This window comes from Cyclospora cayetanensis, unplaced genomic scaffold, assembly GCF_002999335.1.
Source record: "Cyclospora cayetanensis isolate NF1_C8 unplaced genomic scaffold, CcayRef3 CcayRef3_contig_255, whole genome shotgun sequence".
NCBI lineage: Eukaryota > Apicomplexa > Conoidasida > Eucoccidiorida > Eimeriidae > Cyclospora > Cyclospora cayetanensis.
In genome coordinates, this window is record NW_020312209.1 from 1 (window position 1) to 18,121 (window position 18,121).

The window sequence follows — 18,121 nt, forward strand, 5'->3', positions numbered from 1 at the left end:
TGTATGTATGTATGTATGTATGTATGTATGTATGTATGTATGTATGTATGTATGTATGTATGTATGTATGTATGTATGTATGTATGTATGTATGTATGTATGTATGTATGTATGTATGTATGTATGTATGTATGTATGTATGTATGTATGTATGTATGTATGTATGTATGTATGTATGTATGTTTTTTTATTATTATTATACGTATACGACCTGCGGTGGGGTCTGCCTTCAGGGACGTGTCTGATGCTGGCGTCGCACTTGGACGCACTGTGGGATTCTTCTTCTGCTTTGCAACAGGCACCGCTGTGTTTGGTATCCCCTGGAAGTTCAGCCTTTCTGGAAGCTGCTAAACCTTTGCTCGCTGCCGCTACGAGCCGCGCGGCGTGGGGGATTGCCGTGCAGCGACAGCAGCATTTCATTGCAAGCACAGCAGTCGCAGCAGCCTGCTCCGCAGAAGCTACGGCTCCCACCGTAGCGGAGACGGCTGGTGCGACAGGGAACAAGTCCAGATATGCAGCTGCAGCTGCCTCCGCAGCAGCGGGAGACAAGCGGCAGCAGCAGCAACAGCAGCAATTTGGTCATTTGCTGTGCATTGCCACGCGAAAGCAGCTCGAAGAGCTCCTCGCATGCAGTCAGATCCAAGGAGGCGGTCGGCTGTTGCTGCTCGCTCCCGGCTCCCTGGATACAGGAGTCGCTAGGGATGCGTTTGCTGCTGCCGCTGCCTCCGAACAATGTCGCATCATTTTTCCTACGCATCCCCAACAAGGTGAATCTGGATGGACGCGTTTTGGGCGAGGGAGAGGACCTCCGTGAGGGGCTGCTTCGTGCGAGGAGAAATGCTTGCCGCCGATTGCTTCAGAAGCCTATGTAGTGTCATGCTGTTTGTTGCGGCTCTGTGCAGGAACGACAGCAGCGGAGGTGTTGGCGGCATGCAAAAGTTTCTCTGCTGGAGGAGCCTCGAGGAAGCAGCTGTTGCTGCAGCAGCGGCAACAGGTGCCTCTGCCCGTGGACGCCTTGTATGCGCGCTTCGAGTTAGAACGGAAGGTCAGGAGGCTGCGAAAGAGGCAGCAGCAGCTGCAAAAGGTGAAGGGGCGGGCAGACTCCGCGGCATTCCCGTTCGAGGAGCAGCAGCAGACTCAGGAAGAGAACGATGGCAGCAGCAGCAGCAGCAGCAGAACGGCTTCTGGAGAAGCAGCAGCAGAAACAGCAGCGGCAGAAAATTTCCCAGTTGGCACGGTCCCACCCGACGGGGATGTGGAAGACGCCAGCAGCGACACCTCTGAGGACGAGAGGGAGGAGACGGCTGCTGCTGTTGCTGCTTCAGCTGCACACGCGGAGGAAACCTCTGGAAAGCAGCAGCAGCAGCAAGGGGAGGATGAAGTTAGAGCGACTGCAGCCGACAGCGGTGTCTTTTGGCCCTCCCGCTGCGGCTATGCCCAGCCTTTGTTTGGTCTGAGTCAAACTACGGATCCGGCAGCTTCGGCTGCAGCTGCCCATCACCTGCTGCAGCACCAAGTCACTGGAGGGCAGGCAGAAGACGACTCCAAGGGAGAGGAAGATCAGCAACTTCAGCAGTCCGCAGCAGTCGCAGCATGCGGAGCTCCTGTCGAAGAGCGCCTCAAGGAAGCTTGGCGCATGCAGACAATGGTGAGGGGCTTTTGGCGCACCGAATTGCGTGCTGCGGCTGCGGCTCATGCAGCGACGAGAGCGAGGGGTAGTCACTTCCTTGCCGCTTCCTACTGCCCTTTGCACTGCGACTCCACACCCTGCCACTGCGTTGCTGCTGCCGCTGCTGCCTTTCAGACACCCGCAGCAACTTCTGCTACCAGAAGAGTCAGGATGGATGGCAGTGAGGGGAGCGACCAGTCTGATGAAGGCGAAAGCAACAACGACAGAGAGCCACAGCCTTTGTTAATGTTTCCTAGCCACGCGGCAGCTCAGAGACTGGCCGAAGCAGCGATGGCTGCAGTACGAGGGGGTCCACGTAGCCGCTTTCTCAAGTTTCGAGAGCTAGCGGATGCTACTCTCGCTCCCGCCGCTGTCGCCACACACAGCAGGGGTCCAGCAGAAGCCGCAGCAGAAGCAACAAGACCTCACTGGAGGCAGCAGCTACGGTAAGATGAGCAAACGAGGTCCAGCTGAAGAGGGGGGAGTAGTGCCTGGTGGTGTAAATGTGTGTACGCGTTTGTGTGTATACGTCCCGGTGTATGGGGGGCTGCCTGTGTATATGTTTCTCTGTTCGTGTGTATGTATATCTGTCTGTGTATATGTTTCTCTGTTCGTGTGTATATCCACCTGTCTATCTGTCTGTATCTCTATGTCTGTATCTGTATCTGTATCTGTCTGTATCTGTATCTGTACGTATATCTGGCTCTCTATATGCCTGTATCTGTATGTATATCTGGCTCTCTATATGCCTGTATCTGTATGTACATCTGGCTCTCTATATGCCAGCATCTGTACGTATATCTGGCTCTCTATGTCTGTATCTGTATGTATATCTGGCTCTCTATTTGCCTGCATCTGTACGTATATCTGGCTCTCTATATGCCTGTATCTGTACGTACATCTGGCTCTCTATATGCCTGCATCTGTATGTATATCTGGCTCTCTATATGCCTGCATCTGTACGTATATCTGGCTCTCTATGTCTGTATCTGTATGTATACATATATATATGGATCTCTGTATGCGTGTATGTGTGTATATATCTGTGTGTCTGTCATTTTTTGGCATGTAGTTGGCTCTTCCTGATGTTGCTGCCCCCTTCGCAGGCGATGGTGTGGGGGATCGGATCCATGCATGTGGAAGGAAACTCGCGAGACGGTGACATTGCGATGTTTTGCGGAGGTTTGTGATGTGGCGGGGCATACGACCCAGCAGGAGCTCGACGCCGTATTGTGCGCTTTAGATCCACGGCATTTGTTTCTCTTGTTGCCCCCGCTGTCTTGGCCAAAAGGCGTGCAGCATGAGGACCAGCGCGAACTTGCTTCGGCAGCAACCGCGAGGCTTAGCTGGTTTGTTGAAATGGAGAGGCACGAGCAGGAGCAGCGGCTGCACTTGCTGCTTCCCGAGGGCTGTGCAGCGAGCGGCAGCAGCAGCGCGATGCTTCAGCTGCCCTCCACTCAAGCGGTAGCGGGACTGTCTGCTCGTCTGTGGGGTGAGGCTCTGCATCATGGGGTGTATGTCCACGAAGGCACACCGCTGGTTGATGCCGCCGCACGTGCTGCTGCGGCTGCTTCGGCCACCCTTGATGCGGCTATCGCAGAAGCGGACGGCCGCTGCATTGCGGCTGCAAGAAGAAAGCCAGCGATTATCCATGTAGCTCGTATTCGTGCGATTGGCACGCCACAAGCGTCCGATGGTAGTAGTGGCAGCAGCAGCAGCAGGGGCAAGCCCTTCGCTGGAGTAACAGGCGGGTGAGCTCATGCAGCAGCAAGCTCCTTAGCTTTGTTTTTTAGCCGTCTCGGTGTTGCGCCTGCAGCTGAAGCTGTGCCGCTGCTGCTGCTGTTTTAAGGTGCTCCGTCTCCCTACGAATATGTCTTCACTGTGGCGCATGCAGCGACAGCAGCAAAAAGCGGCAGCGACGGTTCGCCCCTAGCTATCTTGGGGGGTTCTGGTCAATGCCGCTGGAGCCTCAAGTGCTGCTTTGCGCGCCGGATGAAGCCGCAACATTGGCGGAAGGCGGCTCTACACAACAGCAGACTCCTTCCCATGGGGAGAGGGTAGAGGAAGTCTTAGCAGCAGCTGCAGCAGGAACAGCCAAGCGGCGACCACTGCTGTTGCTAGGACCCCTTGGACCCCGCGATTTAAAGGCACGGGTGCAACAGATGCAATTGCCCTTATGCGCAGAATTGACGCCTGCAGGAGACGGCCTTGTGGTGCAGGGTGGCACGGAGCTGCTCAAGGTGATCGCTGTTTGCATGCTTTCTGCTGATGGCGTGCTTTCTGCTGCTGACAGGCTTTCTGCTGCTGGCATGCTCTTGGCTGCTGATGGGGTCTCGAGAACTTGAGACAGAAAAAGTGAGAGCCGTTGCGTGTGTTGCTGCTGCTTTATGCATCCGCTGCATACTGTGGCTGCTGCTGCTGCTATCGCTGTGTTGTGCTTCTGCAGCGCTATCGCCGGGACGGCGGCAACAGCAAATGGGTGTTGCGGGGGTCCTTGCACCCTTCGCTCTTTTGTCTCCGTCGTCTGCTGCAGCAAGAGCCTAACTGCCTACCAGGTGTCTAGACTAGGGCAGCACGAAGAGCAGTCGCAGAGCCACCAGTGGTTGCCGCTGGGGTTGCTGCAGCGCGTTCGGTTCTCGTTTAGCACAGCGTTTGGCTGGATGCGTAGACTGAGAGAGCGGCGAGACGCCGGGCAACAAGCGTGTAGCGACGTGACAGGGGGGCATAAGGGGGGGAGAGATACGGTGGTTTAGACTGAGAGGAGGCAGGGGAGGCGCCAGCGCAGCTGACAACTGGGAAGGCGAGTGCAAAACTTAGGAGGCGGGGGGAGAAAGTATTAAAGTGCAGTCAAGTATTGAAATGCATTCGGTCAGAGGCAAACAGCATGTGGGCTAAGGAGAGTTTGTACATACAGCACCCCAAAAGAGGGTGGCCAGAGGGGCTTGTGGTGACCCCTTGACGCAAGAGAGCCTATACTTGATCGTTGAAGGGCCAAAAGAAACGCGGTAAGCGTTTGTTTCTTATGAACTAAAACTCCGAGGAGAACCCGACAGGCTCAAAGAGTGCGAGGGCGGAGTATGCCGCAGCGGCTTGTTGCAGAGGATGCCAAACCTCCTCCAGATATTCCCTTTGTAATTCCTGCATCTGCTGCTCTTGCGGCTGCTGGTGCTGGTGCATCTGCTGGGGAGGCATGCGTGATAGCGCCGCAGCAACCAGATCAACTGTAACTTCTCCTGGACGCGTCTCTACAGCCTCTGCCTCGTCCTGCAACACACTCGGCACCCCCACAGATGCAGACAACCCCTTCAAGACCCCCACAGCACCAGGCAAACCAGTTGCAGCAACACCAGCGCCACATACATACATACAAATATATATATATATATATATATATATATATATTTGTATGTATATACATATATATACATATGTACATACACACATACACAGCAAATAGCAGGGCAAGAGCACCACTGGCAGGACCATCAGCGGCAGTGCACACATACTCGAAATCTCCAATTGAGCGAGGCTTCGACGAGGCTTCCCGATATATTCAACTTGAAAGTTCTCCGCCGTACAAATTCCACGGCGCGAGGCCTGCGGCACAAACCGCAGACCCTAGATTCTAGATGAGGGGCTTGAAAATACAAATTGAAAACCGAGTAGACCTTTGGCTGCTTTTTGCCTCACTTGAAATTCAGTGCTTCCAGCATCTCCTGCATGCCTCCAGAAACGGGGGCCTCGTGGACCAACACAAGGCTCTCGCATGATTTGTTGGTGCGGTAGAGCTGCTTGTGCTCCTGCAAGGGGGTAACAACGCGCAGAATGCCAGATCCGGATAGACTCTGAGGTGCTAAGAACAAATCCAAAGTCACGTGTCGTTTCTTCTCGTGGAGCGTTTGGATTGCCGGGTCGTTGAAAGTGATGCGCTGTATGCGGTATGTGGCCTCTTGCAGTTCCCGTTGATCCTGATGCTGCTCCTGCGGTTGCACTTGGCTCTGATACGCTTGATGCTGCGCCTGCTGCATCTGCAGCTGTAACAACACTGCAGTTTCGCGATCTACAGAGGCCCTCAATCTCCCCTCAACATATCGCCCCTCCGGGGATGCAGCAGCCCATTTCTCTTCCTCCCCAGCTGCAGCATCCCTGGGAACCCCTGAATAGGCTCCTCTTGCTGCAGCATCCTCATTCGCTGCTGCTGTGGCAGCTGCAGCAGCGGCTGCAGCTGCAGCTGCAGATCCCAGTCCAGAGACTCTCAGGGCGTCAAAAGAGACCCATGGAGTGTTGCCTTTAGGCTGCATGGCCGCCCTCCATCTATGGTCCGGCTCCGTTAGTTGCGTGTCGTGAGGATGTTACGGAGGCATCCTTTGTGGTCACGGCACAACGCGCAATTGCAAGCATACGGAGCTAGGCGAGCAGAAGAAGAGGCGTTGCTTTTGTCTACTCGTCTTTTTCGCCACCGTTCGAACTCTGTGTGTCCCTCCACGCGTTGAGTGTCTTCGCATCTGAATCCTTCGCCTGCGATTGCCGCTCCCGATGCTCAATGATCAAAGCCCTCACAACTATACTGCATGGAGAGGTCAAGCTCAATCAGAGCAAAATAGGTGCCTCTGCTCAACCTTAGAGCCACCTCTACAGCTTGATTCTTGAGTTGTTCATGAAAGTTCCCACGGGTGGACTCCTGACTCAACCCCTCGAAGGTACGGCCAGTGGGGCTGATGGTGGAGGCCCCAGTCTTCATGTTGGTGGAAGCTGCAATCCTGGGGAGAAGATGAAATTTTTCGTCATCATAAATGTGCGTGCATGTATATACAACAGCTTACAAGTGGTGGAAGAAGCAGGTGCACTCCTAGGTATGGTACTGAATGCTGCACACTTTCGGTTCAGGATCTGCCCGTCAGGGGTCCTCTCTCTCCGCGTCCTTCGCTGCGCCTCGTGGCAGATTTTATGCCACCTGTTGTACAAGGCAAGTTCGCCTTTTACCCGTTTACCTATACCGTGCCTACCCGTTTCCTCAGTCTCAGCGGCAGCTGCATTTGCATCGGCTTGATCCTCAGCAGCAATAGCGCTAGCTCCAACCCTTCGGCAGGACGTGCAGCGCGCTCAAACCATTCGGCAGCAGCCACACCGCTTCCCATCCATTTCTGTAGCACAGGCGCTCGAAGCGATGTGTCCTGCGGCAAAAACGGATTGGTCTTGCGGCCCCTCTGGGGTGTCTCCTCAGGTGGTGTGTGTCCTAGGAACTCAGTGGGGAGATGAAGGCAAGGGCAAGTTGGTGGATTTCTTGTGCAGAGGAGCAGATCACTGCTGCCGTTTTAATGGCGGAGACAATGCGGGGCACCAACTAGTGGTAGACGGACAGAAAAGAAGCTTCCACGTTCTCCCGTGCGGCATATTGCATCCGCATGCGACGGCTATCCTCGGTAATGGAGTTGTCCTTCATTTGAAGCAACTCATCAAGGAGATCCGCGGGCTGGATCCGGCGACGGCAAAGCAGAAGCAAGAGGAGCTGCAGAGCGGTAGAGGGACAGACGAAGAGGAGAGTCAACCCTTACCAGATAGCGTGGTCTCTCGAGTTTACATCTCTTCCCGAGCGCATCTGCTCTTTGACTTGCACAGGGCTATTGATGGCATAGAGGAGCGGCGGAAAGCAGCGGGGGGAGGGGGCGCTCTCGGTACCACACTTAGGGGAATAGGCCCGTGCTATAGTACTAAAGTATCTAGGAGTGGCATTAGGGCTGGTGATCTGCTGGATTGGAAAACTTTTGAATCTAGTTACAGGCGGCTAGCTTCAGAACTAGAAAGGCAGTTCGGAGACCTCGGGGTCGATACGGAAGACGAGCTTAGACGGCACAGAGTGTACGCCCAGCTCTTGTCTAGGAGTATCACAGACACGTGCTCCTTGTTGCATATTGCCTTAGGGAGAGGCGAGCGGCTGTTACTTGAAGGAGCGAATGCTGCCCTTTTAGATATTGACATGGGGACGTATCCGTTCGTGACTTCTTCCAATACGACCGCAGCCAACGCATGTTTGGGTTCAGGGCTTCCACCACGGCAGTTAGACATGGTTGTGGGGGTCGTAAAGGCGTATTGCACGCGAGTGGGGGGGGGACCAATGATTACAGAACTGACTGATGCCATAGGGGATCGCCTTCGCTCTCAGGGCGGAGAATACGGCGTTACAACGGGACGCCCCCGCCGTTGCGGATGGCTAGATATACCCATGCTCCTGCATGCACACCGCATTAATGGCTTTCATGGCTTGTGCTTAACAAAGGTCGACGTCCTGACGGGAATAGACACCCTAAAACTTTGTGTTGCCTACAAGAATAAAGAGACGGGTAAGCAGTACGACGCCTTTTTTTATCCTCTCACACAGGCGGAATTTCGGAATGTTGTCCCCGTATATGAGGAGTTCAACGGATGGACCGAAGACCTCTCTGCCTGCAAGCAGTTCGACCAACTGCCACCCAACGCAAGAGGCTACATCCAGCGTATCCAAGAACTCCTTGGGGTACCTTTCTGGTGGATCGGAGTCGGAGCTGACCGAGACGCCATGATCCTAAACTACTAACTGCGCACAAGCGATAGCGAAGGGCGTAGAGTGTCAGCTAGCTAGTCGGTTCCACAGCTAGCGAAACCAGGACGCGACGCGCTCTCCCTATAGAGAAATGCTTCCGCAGTCGAGGTGGTATTTGGCGTCAAGATGCGTTTCCAGCTCGTGCTTGGGTCTCCTGCGCACGTGCACTATGTTCGTAAATAAGTGCGCTGAGGGCGGGCAAAGGGATATCTTGGCCTATTGCGCTGATTTCTAACTGCCGTTTGCTTGCAGAGGTTTTCTGTGATCTCTTAAGGCTGTAGACCCTGTAAAGCAGGATCCTGCTTTTCTCTGCATGCTGACGTCCTACACAAATCCAGAGAGCCTACAAGAAAAAAGACGACGGTGGAGGATGGGGGCAGTCGTCCATACACCCCGTGTTGTGCAGCCACTTTGCCGTTGTGCATGCAAGGACCCCAGCATGAATTGTTTTCGACACGTATCTCTATGCCTGCTTCCGTTGTCTGCCGACCGTAAAATGCCACTTCACCTATCGTGAAGGCCTAGCAAACCCTCTCGTGCTCAAAAGTTGAAGCAGGCAAGCTGTCGCAGCAGCAGCAGCGACAACACTGCCTTGAGCTACACGCGATGCGTCCACTTCGCTGCAGCTGATGGTGTGAGACGCTGCTGCGGGGCATTACATTCAAGGCTGTAACAAGAATGCTAGCTCTTCACGAGCTGCTGCAGCCGGAGCACCAGCCCGGCTTTTTGTCTGACACAGTTTTGTTTATTTGAAATCCAGCCTGGGGGTCGTGCTCTTTTCTGCTCTTGGGCAGTCGCCGCGCTGCAGAAACAGCAGCAAAAACAGTGCGCAAGAAAAGCGGGGTGCTTGAATGTGTCGAGCAGGGGGAAGGGCGTGCCGAGCGAGAAGCTGAGGGGGAACCGCGTGCACTGGAGATAGAACATATGGCACTGAACAGTCGAAGAGTGGCGAAGAACATAGCAAGCAGACAGGTGGTAAAACGCCGCAGCAGCCCGCATCGGAAAGGCCTGAAAAGGCATCAAGTGAGTGCGGCTCGTGATGATGAAGATGTTCCTTCGATAGGGCTTACCGATTTCATAGAAAAGCTCGTTAACGTTCTGACCGGTCTTCGCTGAAGTCTCAATAAAGAAAATGCCTTGTTCCTCCGCAAACTGTTGCGCTTCCTGCGGCAGCGGCAGCAGAGTCAACGCGTGCAGCAGCAGCAACAACGTCCAAAGCAGTGCAGCAGCAGTGCGACTCCTCCGACCTGCTGCCCCGTCCCTGGATCACGTTTAGTTTTGCAGTACAAAAGCACTGACTTGTGATTTAACAGTCCTTTCAGCAGCAAGATCTATCTTGTTGCCCGCTAGAGCTGCAAAGCAGAATAAATGACAGACCCGAAACTGTACAGCACGCAAATCTAGGCGCATGCACTCGTCGGCCTGCACGCTCTACAGCAACACCCAAGAGAGCATGAAAGGGCATTCAACTCTAGCACTGTAGTGTCTCTACTCCCCAGCTAACCCATTACGAGCGACGACTGGTCATTAATGGATTGCAGCTCAGCGACCCATGACTTGGCACCCTCGAACGAATCTCGGTTCGTTGTATCAAACACGATCACTGCTGCTGCTGCGCCTCTGCAGGAACGGCAAAGTGGCAGTGACAGATGTGGCAGTTAGCCCCCCGTACACCGGAACACCTGCAACTCAGCTTTTGTCGCTTTTAGCCTGGCCTGAATTTGAACTGCTGAAACACAAAAAAAAGGCGCACAACCTCAACCCTAGGTCCTTGCCTGTAATACATGGGAGCTAAGGAACGGTATCTTTCCTGCCCCGCAGTATCCCAGATCTCAAACTTTATGATGCAGTCTCCCAAGTCCACAGACTGAGTCATGAAGGCCGCTGCAGGAAAGCGCAAGCCGAAACACGTGCAGAGCGATGTACATACACAAAACGCACAGAATTGAAGCACTGCTGCCATAGACCCCACTGAGTGAGACCATGCAGCAGGGACCGCCACACTTGACAAGTCTCCGTCCTGCTACATCCTCTCAGAGTTGCTGCTGCTGCTGTAACAATAAGCGTTGCTGTGGCTGGCTATCTAGGAGACACACCTCTGGCTCAGGGCCATCAGTCTATCACTGCAGATGGACAATCCCTACATGTTGGAACCTACGCTGTCAGTGCACACCTAGACACACCGCGCACGTGCTGAGCTCCTCTCTGCGGGTGTTCACCACTCACCGCCTTACACTCCCTATCCTAAAGCACTTGAATAGTTGGATAGATTCACACTGCTTGAAATTTACCTCCAATGGTGCTCTCTTGGTACTCGTAGAATTCATCTTTAGCAAAGCGGACGACAAGACAGCTCTTGCCCACGCTAGTGTCCCCTAGCAAAACCAGTTTAAAATGGAGAACCTTCTGCTGCCCTGGCTGCCCTAGGGGGCCCCCCGTGGGCCCACCCTCACGGGTACCCTGCCCATCAGGGGCCTGTCCCCGTGGTGACAGAACCATTGACACGCTGCGTATGTGGCCGCTGCTGGCACTGCTGCCGTTGCTGCTGCTGCCTGGACCACTGAGGACTAAGAGAAGCACGGAAAGAGTGGGAAGATGGCCAGAGAAGGGGAGAAGTGGTCTCGGCGAATGTGCATCTACTGTTTGTGGCCGTATGGTGGGTGGAGTGCATACACCGCAAACTGTTGATCCCAAACCCTACTACTGCAGGCCATGCTAGGGCTGGAAATTTCTTATGACTTCGATTTGGAGGAGACGACCCTGCCACCTCAGGGTTACTCTGGTCCCCTTAAACCAAAATCCTGGCGTAGACCACCAGGAGCTCGTCGTAGGCTACAGAGAGCCGGTGTCACAAGGAATAAGGGGACTCAAGCTGAGGCGTCCGTCCAGATGAAAATATGAACTCAAGATTGAAAATATCCTGCTGCATGCGCTTTTTGCTGCTCGTCTAATTTGCACGAGCGGTGGCAGCTGCAGCTGCCGCCGCTCCTACTCGTGTTGCAGCAGGAGCTCTGCGCTGCTGTCTGCGATGGAAAAAATGGATTAGACTCATAAAAAGGCACTATTTTTGCTATTTCTCTGGTAGATGACAAAATGTAATCTGTAGCCCCATTTTTGTAGCTCCCCCCATTTCAGAGAAGCCGTTCAGGTCGCGTAACGGTCCACCCTAAACTCTATTTGTAACCGGTTAATCTCTGAGCACCCAACCCTCCTGCCTGCGAACAACCCCATGGCTGCCACTTCTACAAATTCCGAGGACATCACTGCCTTAGGTTCCCCAATCTCCTTTGCTCGAAGTGTCACAACCAAACCAACAACACGCAAAATGTTTGACGTTTGGGCTAACCCAAATGGAGGCTATTTGCAAGTCTAAGTCCTTTTACGGTCATTAATTTTTCAGCAATATAAGGCCCTAAGACCTCAAGGAGCTGCCTGAGCTGCAGAGGGCCAGCATTGATAATTCCGCAGCCCATTTAGTTGAAATCCACTTTAGGATGTACGGCTCAGGAAATTGACATGTAGACACCTGTACGCCTGGAGGCCGACGACTCTGCAGAGGAGGAAGATGCCTGTGTTTGATGCACCGGCTTATGCTGAATGATCGTCATACCTCTTGTTCCCCCCCTTCAACGTCCCCCACCATTCCATTTTTGTCGTTTGTTACGCTCCCCGTAGTGTTTTCTACAGGGAAGCACCTTAGTAACTTAAAACCCTACATAAAACATTGTAGAAAGCTATTGAATAATTGTTGGCAGAGTTCTCTCCTCCCCATGCCCTAGCGACCATGGTTATGGCAACAGGGGAAAAGGTTTGCGAGTCAGGGTGTGCATTGCTGAACCATAGACGCATTCTGATCATTCGCAGTTGCTAATACATTTAGCAGCTTATTATGCACAGGCACAAGATATTGATTTTTGCCACGCTAAATTTGTTTTGCTCTGTAATAAACCACTTTTAAAAATAAAATACAAATATACAAGCCAAGGAGTCAGGACGAATATTTGAAAATGCGTGACCAGTGTGGTAGGAAAGGCCCAGTGTAGCTCAACAAAAGTACATCCTGCATATGCAAATTAATCTTAATCAAATAGGTCTGGGTACCCAGACAAATATGACGATTTGACCACCCAGGATATAGTGCATCCGTAAGACTTTACGGAGCAGTATACCCACTAGGAGCACGCTGGTGAGCCGATATCATAGCAGCTAACTCTGGCTTACAGCCAAGTGAACGTGTGTGTTGCTTCCATTAGCAAGTCGCCTCTCAGTGCTTCCACTGCCGTTACTGCTGGTTGGCAGAGCTTGAAAACAGAAAACCCCTTTACGCACCTTTTCCTCAACAGAGAAACTTAACTCCAGACTCGATACGAAACTAATCGTTGTCAAGAGTTCCTCCACAGATACCTTCCTCGTTTCCCCCACCCCCGCCCCTCAAAGTTCTCGACATGCGCAGAGGCACTGCGAAATTGTCCGCAGCTGCACACCTCTGAGCACTCCAAGTATTTACTGCCAGTTACCCCTAGCATGGAGGGCACACGCAAAAACATTGAATCTTATTGATTTCAGCCAGAGTTTTTCAGCAAAAAGGCAAGCAACCAGCCAAGCTAAAAATATACTTTTTTACCACTTGTGAAAGTATAACTGCCGATAGAAACCAGCTTCGCCCGCTATACACAAGGCACTAGGCGTACAGCGAGCCTATCTCTATGCGTCTGGTGCTACCACCCTTAGTTAGAGGCTCCTTTCATTCCAACACACAAGCTTAAATATCGGGCTTCTTTAGGTGGTATACCTAAGCACACCTAAAAATGCTGCTGAATACTCCAGCTAGAGCAAAGTGCTTCAACAAGCAGAATGGCCTTGCAGGGTGAAGCCCCCAACTCTGGTAACTGCTATTAAGTCAAGGGGTCAAAATAAGACCTCATGGAGGAACTTGGAGCAGCACCGAGACCAAACTACACTGAGAATCTGGCCGTCACTTACAGCGGCGGATGATCCCATAGGGAGCAAGATCAGTAAGTGTTGCTGTATGTGCTGCTGCGGTTGCTGCTGGATAGCTTGGAGGGGCTATCAGTGTATAGCTGCTCGTGCAGCAGCTGAAACCTCCACGCGTACATTCTGTCCGATGGCTTCTTCGGTAGCAACACTTCCAGCACCTGGTCATGCTGCTCGTTTTTCGCTTCCATTGCTGCTGCTGCTTGCGCCGCTGCCACTGATGCCTCGCGAGAAGCGATCACGGAGGGAAGCCCCTCGGGGGGTCCTATTGCGACGGGGTCTATAAGCGCCATGAGCTCCACCGGCTGCTTGTTTAGTAAAGGAGCGAGGCTCTTCCGGAATAGTCCCAAATCAAATTCGTATGTCGACGGTAAAAAGAAACTCTGAAGAACAAATGGTGAGAGATCCAAACTTGCGAAACCAGCTTAAGGAAGCGGGAAAAGATCGTGTCATCTAGTTACCGACACTTGGAGGTAAAAGCAGCTAAAAGCAGGATCTCTACCGATAAAGGGGTAAAACAGATCCAAAAGATGGAAAGGCTGCGCGCTAGAGTGTTGATAGTATTAATGCGGGCGGACGGGGTGCTAGAAAAGGAAAGTGCTTTGCTTTACCTGAGTAAACTCAAATGTGTATATGTTATTGCAATTGAACCTAATGGCTCTAAGGAGGCCCTTATTCAGCAACTTCTTCTTTCGCTCTGCCACAGTCAGGGCGGGAAGACAGCGATCATGACCAAACAACAAGCGGCTATCTTCTGGCACTTCCAGATTTTGCAGCGAAGGCGCTTGCACGTGACGCTCCCCTGTGCAAGCTTCCCCAGGTGCACTGTACGGAGAACACGCAAGACATGCCCTGAAACCTCCATTAAGAGCTTACAGGGACAGTGGATCTCCAAAGTAAGCTCGAGTGCTGTAGGCCCTTTGGTTTAGGTACCGGTACCAGATGCATGCGCTGAGTGGAGGCAAAGGCATTTGGGGCTTAGTTGCTCGAATCTGGACTTCTTGGGCTGTCCGTCAGGGTTTAGGACTCACTGTGCAACATGGAGCTTTTCAGCAAGGCACACGAGGGGCGAGAGAAAAAAAGGCTCATCGGAGACAATGTCTTCCTGAGAAGTAAGCCTCAAACCGCGAGTTTGTATTCCGGTAACCCATGCCAAACGCAGTGCACATCCTGTGCAGCAGGCTAACGCCCTTGGAGCTCAGTTCGCATTCTACTTGCCTCAATTAGATCCGTGAGGCTTCTTACTACTTGTACGCCAAGCGATATAACCCATCGAGGAGGCAGGTGTTGCAGAGGGCGGGAGAAGACTTGTCCTGTCAAGACTTCCCCCAGCCGCCAAGGATGGAGAAAGCGGCCCTGAAGACACTAGACAGCACGAAACTCCGAGGCTCAAACCCCTGTGCGCTACAGAGCGAAGCCTCTGCCTCAAAAGCAGTGAACGCAACGCGTCGCCTCGGAAGTCGCCCGGATAGACAGGTGGACGGTAGGTCTACACCCCCCTACCTGTACTAAAACTCGCATGGTTGCCCCTTTTGAGGCTCCGGCGCCACAGTCTGCCATCCCTCCCACGCCGACGCAACAGACCAGAATCCTGAGACCAAAAAAGGCAGTGAGTCTAAAAATGCCGCAAACCCTTTGTTTTCGCTGCCTGCCTCACGACAGATCTAGAAGCAGCGAGATCACGGCAAATCCTGGAGCCCGAAAAGCGTTGAACGTAAGGGACAGACTTACGCTCCTTTGAAATAAGGCGTCTCGAAGGAATGAATTGCTAAAGAACGCAGACACACAGAGTACGCAAAACACGCGCAAGTGTGATCTTTAGCCTGAAAAGCCGCATGCTACAGAGGATGGCATCCATGGCAGGAGGATGTGAGTGTATATATACATATAATATATAATATTATATATATAATATATATATAATATATATATATATATATATATATATATATATATATGGCCAGCACTCCATCCTGCTCTGTTCACGCTGAAAGTTTGGCAAGTACCTCTGGCGGTGGGCTCTTGGGGAGAGAGAAGCGCTAAGGGAGGACGAGGATATCGGAGTCGGAAACGCTTCCGCGGCTTCGCACCCTATAGTCACAGGCATATCTGAAGGGACGGCGCGATTTGCGAACTCTGAAAAGCAACACACCCGTCTTTTTACTAACGCAGTGCCACCTCATCCCTCGCGTGAAGCAAGCGCCCTCCAAGTTCGGACGTAAAGAAGTGCGCATTTAAAGATCTTAAACCCGCAGTCCAAAGCGTTGGCGTACAGTCGCCTGCGCGGCAGCGTTCGACGGTCTCCGTTGCTGCCGCAGCTCCTCCAGCATCCATGGCTCAGCAATCGCGCGCAGCAGCACAGGCTTCTGGGGCCATATATCTGGATGGGGAGGTCGCATGTCTAGTGTAGTTGCTCGGTTTCTCCAAGAACGCAGCACGCTGACGGTGCTGTTGTCACTGCGTCCCCCTCCCTGGAAGCTCCCTTCATCACTGTTGCCTGGTACGACAAGGACGGCCTTCCCGATCGCGCGTGTTGCGCTCGGTCCGTCTGCCCTGCTGCCCGCACTGTTGCTGCTGTCGGTGCTGTTGCTGCTGCAACTCCTGTGGCTGCTGCCTCCGCGAATCTGTTCAGCAGCGCCCGCTTCATCAGGCAGCGCGTTACGGAGGCTGCTGCACGATGACCGGCCGCACGCCCCTCCAGATCTCGCAAAGCTCCTCGCGGCTGCTGCAGCGGGAAGAGTCGCAAAGTCGGAGGCGTCCATCTGTAGGGTGGAAAGGAGCTCAGTCACTGTTATCCACGGAAAAGCAGCGTCCTGCTGAGTCACCCTGGAATCTCTGCCGGCTTCCGTGAACGCACGGGTTAGGAGAGAGGATCCTTCTGCCTGCCCTGTGTGCGCAGACTCGCTCCCCCTGCTGACCAACGCCTTCGTCCTGCCAAGCGAAGCTGTAGACGCGCTAGCCAGCAAGGGTCTGTGCGGGCACGCTGACGCCGACGCTGCTTCTGCTGCCACCTCAGCAATCGCCATTACCCTCTTTTCAGCTGTCTCTGCCTTCGATTGCAGCTGCATGGCGGCAGCTGCGCAGCGGGCAGTAACAGACAAAGTGCGCACCGCCAGCACAGACGTGTAGATGAATCCCAGGACGGCTGCTGCTGCAGCAGCTAGCAGGGCTGTAGCAACCGGATGGCGAGCAAGGAATGCTGTACTGGCAGCGATCCACCCTGGCCACCCATCCACGAGCGCCACTGCAGCAGCAGCAGTTGCCATGTTCGCTGCTGCTGCTGCCTGTCCCTCTGCGGGGAAAAGCACCAGCTGCAGCAGCGGCAGCGAGCAGGGCAAAAGCAGCAGTATCAACAGCAGCAACCACGTCTCTACAGCCCTAGAGATGCTCTCGGCTGCGCCTGCGGTCGCGTGTAGCTGCGCAGCCGTGTGCTGCGTGTGCTTATCGCACAAAGACACAGCAGCAGCCGCAGCCGCTGCTGCTGCGGCTTGCGCGGCAGCGCGCGTGGAGGCTGCTGAAACTTCGACCCGCTCCTCGTCGGCGACTCCAGAGGCACCCTCCAGTGCATCTCCGTGACTGGGGTTAAGCGCACAAGAAGCGAGAGGCTCCTTGTGAAAATGCAGCACCGAGTGGCGTCGCTCTCGGAGGGGGTGACCCTTATGTTGTGTGGCACTGCTGTACTGTCTAGCGCTCCGCGAAGGCCATAAACTCCTCATAACTGCTGCGGCAGCTCCTCCCCCGCCTTGCCGCAGTCGGCGGATGGTGAGTGCGCGTGGCTTGTGAGCAGTGCGCTTGCTGCAGCCTTCTCCCTGGTGACCATGCAGCATTCTTCCGTGTGCTCGAAGATCTGCGAGTGCCTTCTCGCCCTCTTGCGGCGGCGGCTGCTGCTGTCTGGCTGCTGCCTTCGAGCTGCACTCGTCAGCGTAGCAGGGCAAGGGGCCCCACCAGGAGAAGTTAGGGGATACTCTTCCTTCCTCGTGAGGCCACATGTAAGTGCCTTCGGACGCTACATCCGCGGCTGTTTCAGCGGCAGAGATGCGTCTCCCTGCTGCTGCTGGGGAGTTCTCTAGCATGCACGAGGATGCTATGTAATCGGCGGCTTGCGCTGCAGCGGGAAATGCCGCTGCAAGATACCCGAGTGCCAGCTCCACAGCCTCCATGACGCACCCTCCCTACTTGAACGGCGGCCGGCAGCCGCCGTCGCTGCAGTGTCTGCTGCTGCTTGTGTGTCAAGAGGAAGCGAAGAAAAACAGTAGACGGCGTTTCCTGTGTCGGCTTCTGGGAAAACACTTCGGAAGTAACGATCTAGGAGAGCAGGGGTCCTGCGGAGGCTGCTGATGCCGATGATAGAGAAGGGCGGAAGGGGAGGGGAGGGGGAAAGGAAGGGGTGCAGGCGCAGTTCTGCTCTATTCCTTGTGGCTGGTGTATATGGAGAGGCCATCAAGAGGACCCTACACAGGCCTCATCATTGAGAGATCCGAGGAGAGGAGCATCTGCATTAGGCGTCTATTGTTTGCTGCTGCTGCTGGCGCCCACCCAGTCAGCGTATCCTTTAGGAAGGACGCCTCAGTGGAGGAACTGAGAAAAGGTGGAAGGTAACCGGTACACGGAGCCTGCGCGGCAGCAAGAGCAATGGAGGAAGAAGAAGTAGTGATGACAACAAGCTGTCGGTACGAATCTACGTCTCGAAGCCTTCCCATGCATCGAGATCGAAAAGGCTGTTTGTTGGTTGCGTTTGCGACAACAGCCCGATGTGTTCCGAGTTGGCGGGTCTGCGACACACGGTCTAGAGTGGCAGAAAGGGGCAAGGGAAACGCTTTGGACAGATAAAAGGGGCCATTCAAAGCTTCAAAAGGGTCGAAATATAAAGAATAAAG

General features: G+C 53.8%; 4 protein-coding genes across 4 annotated transcripts; 2 read left to right on the top strand and 2 right to left on the bottom strand.

Moving 5' to 3' along the window:
- Window positions 1-244: 244 nt before the first annotated feature.
- LOC34619939 lies at window positions 245-4,232 on the top strand. The gene is made up of 7 exons (XM_026338376.1): window positions 245-397; window positions 608-767; window positions 903-1,648; window positions 1,805-2,115; window positions 2,776-3,420; window positions 3,492-3,902; window positions 4,142-4,232. The coding sequence occupies exons 1-7, from the start codon at window positions 245-247 to the stop codon at window positions 4,230-4,232; spliced, it is 2,517 nt and encodes an 838-aa protein (XP_026194161.1).
- A 464-nt stretch (window positions 4,233-4,696) lies between these two features.
- On the bottom strand, window positions 4,697-5,970 carry LOC34619940. Its single transcript, XM_026338377.1, has 3 exons — window positions 5,360-5,970; window positions 5,176-5,266; window positions 4,697-4,972 (listed from the first exon to the last, which is right to left on the bottom strand). The coding sequence occupies exons 1-3, from the start codon at window positions 5,968-5,970 to the stop codon at window positions 4,697-4,699; spliced, it is 978 nt and encodes a 325-aa protein (XP_026194162.1).
- An 866-nt stretch (window positions 5,971-6,836) lies between these two features.
- On the top strand, window positions 6,837-8,243 carry LOC34619941 (adenylosuccinate synthetase). Its single transcript, XM_026338378.1, has 2 exons — window positions 6,837-7,146; window positions 7,225-8,243. Exons 1-2 carry the CDS (start codon window positions 6,837-6,839, stop codon window positions 8,241-8,243), a joined length of 1,329 nt encoding a protein of 442 aa, XP_026194163.1.
- A 3,893-nt stretch (window positions 8,244-12,136) lies between these two features.
- Window positions 12,137-17,404, bottom strand: LOC34619943. The gene is given in 10 exon segments (XM_026338379.1): window positions 12,137-12,185; window positions 13,365-13,627; window positions 13,856-14,041; window positions 14,272-14,349; window positions 14,463-14,600; window positions 14,748-14,835; window positions 14,976-15,012; window positions 15,251-15,317; window positions 15,494-15,741; window positions 15,859-17,404. Coding segments are annotated over 10 exon segments (2,700 nt in total).
- Window positions 17,405-18,121: the final 717 nt, after the last annotated feature.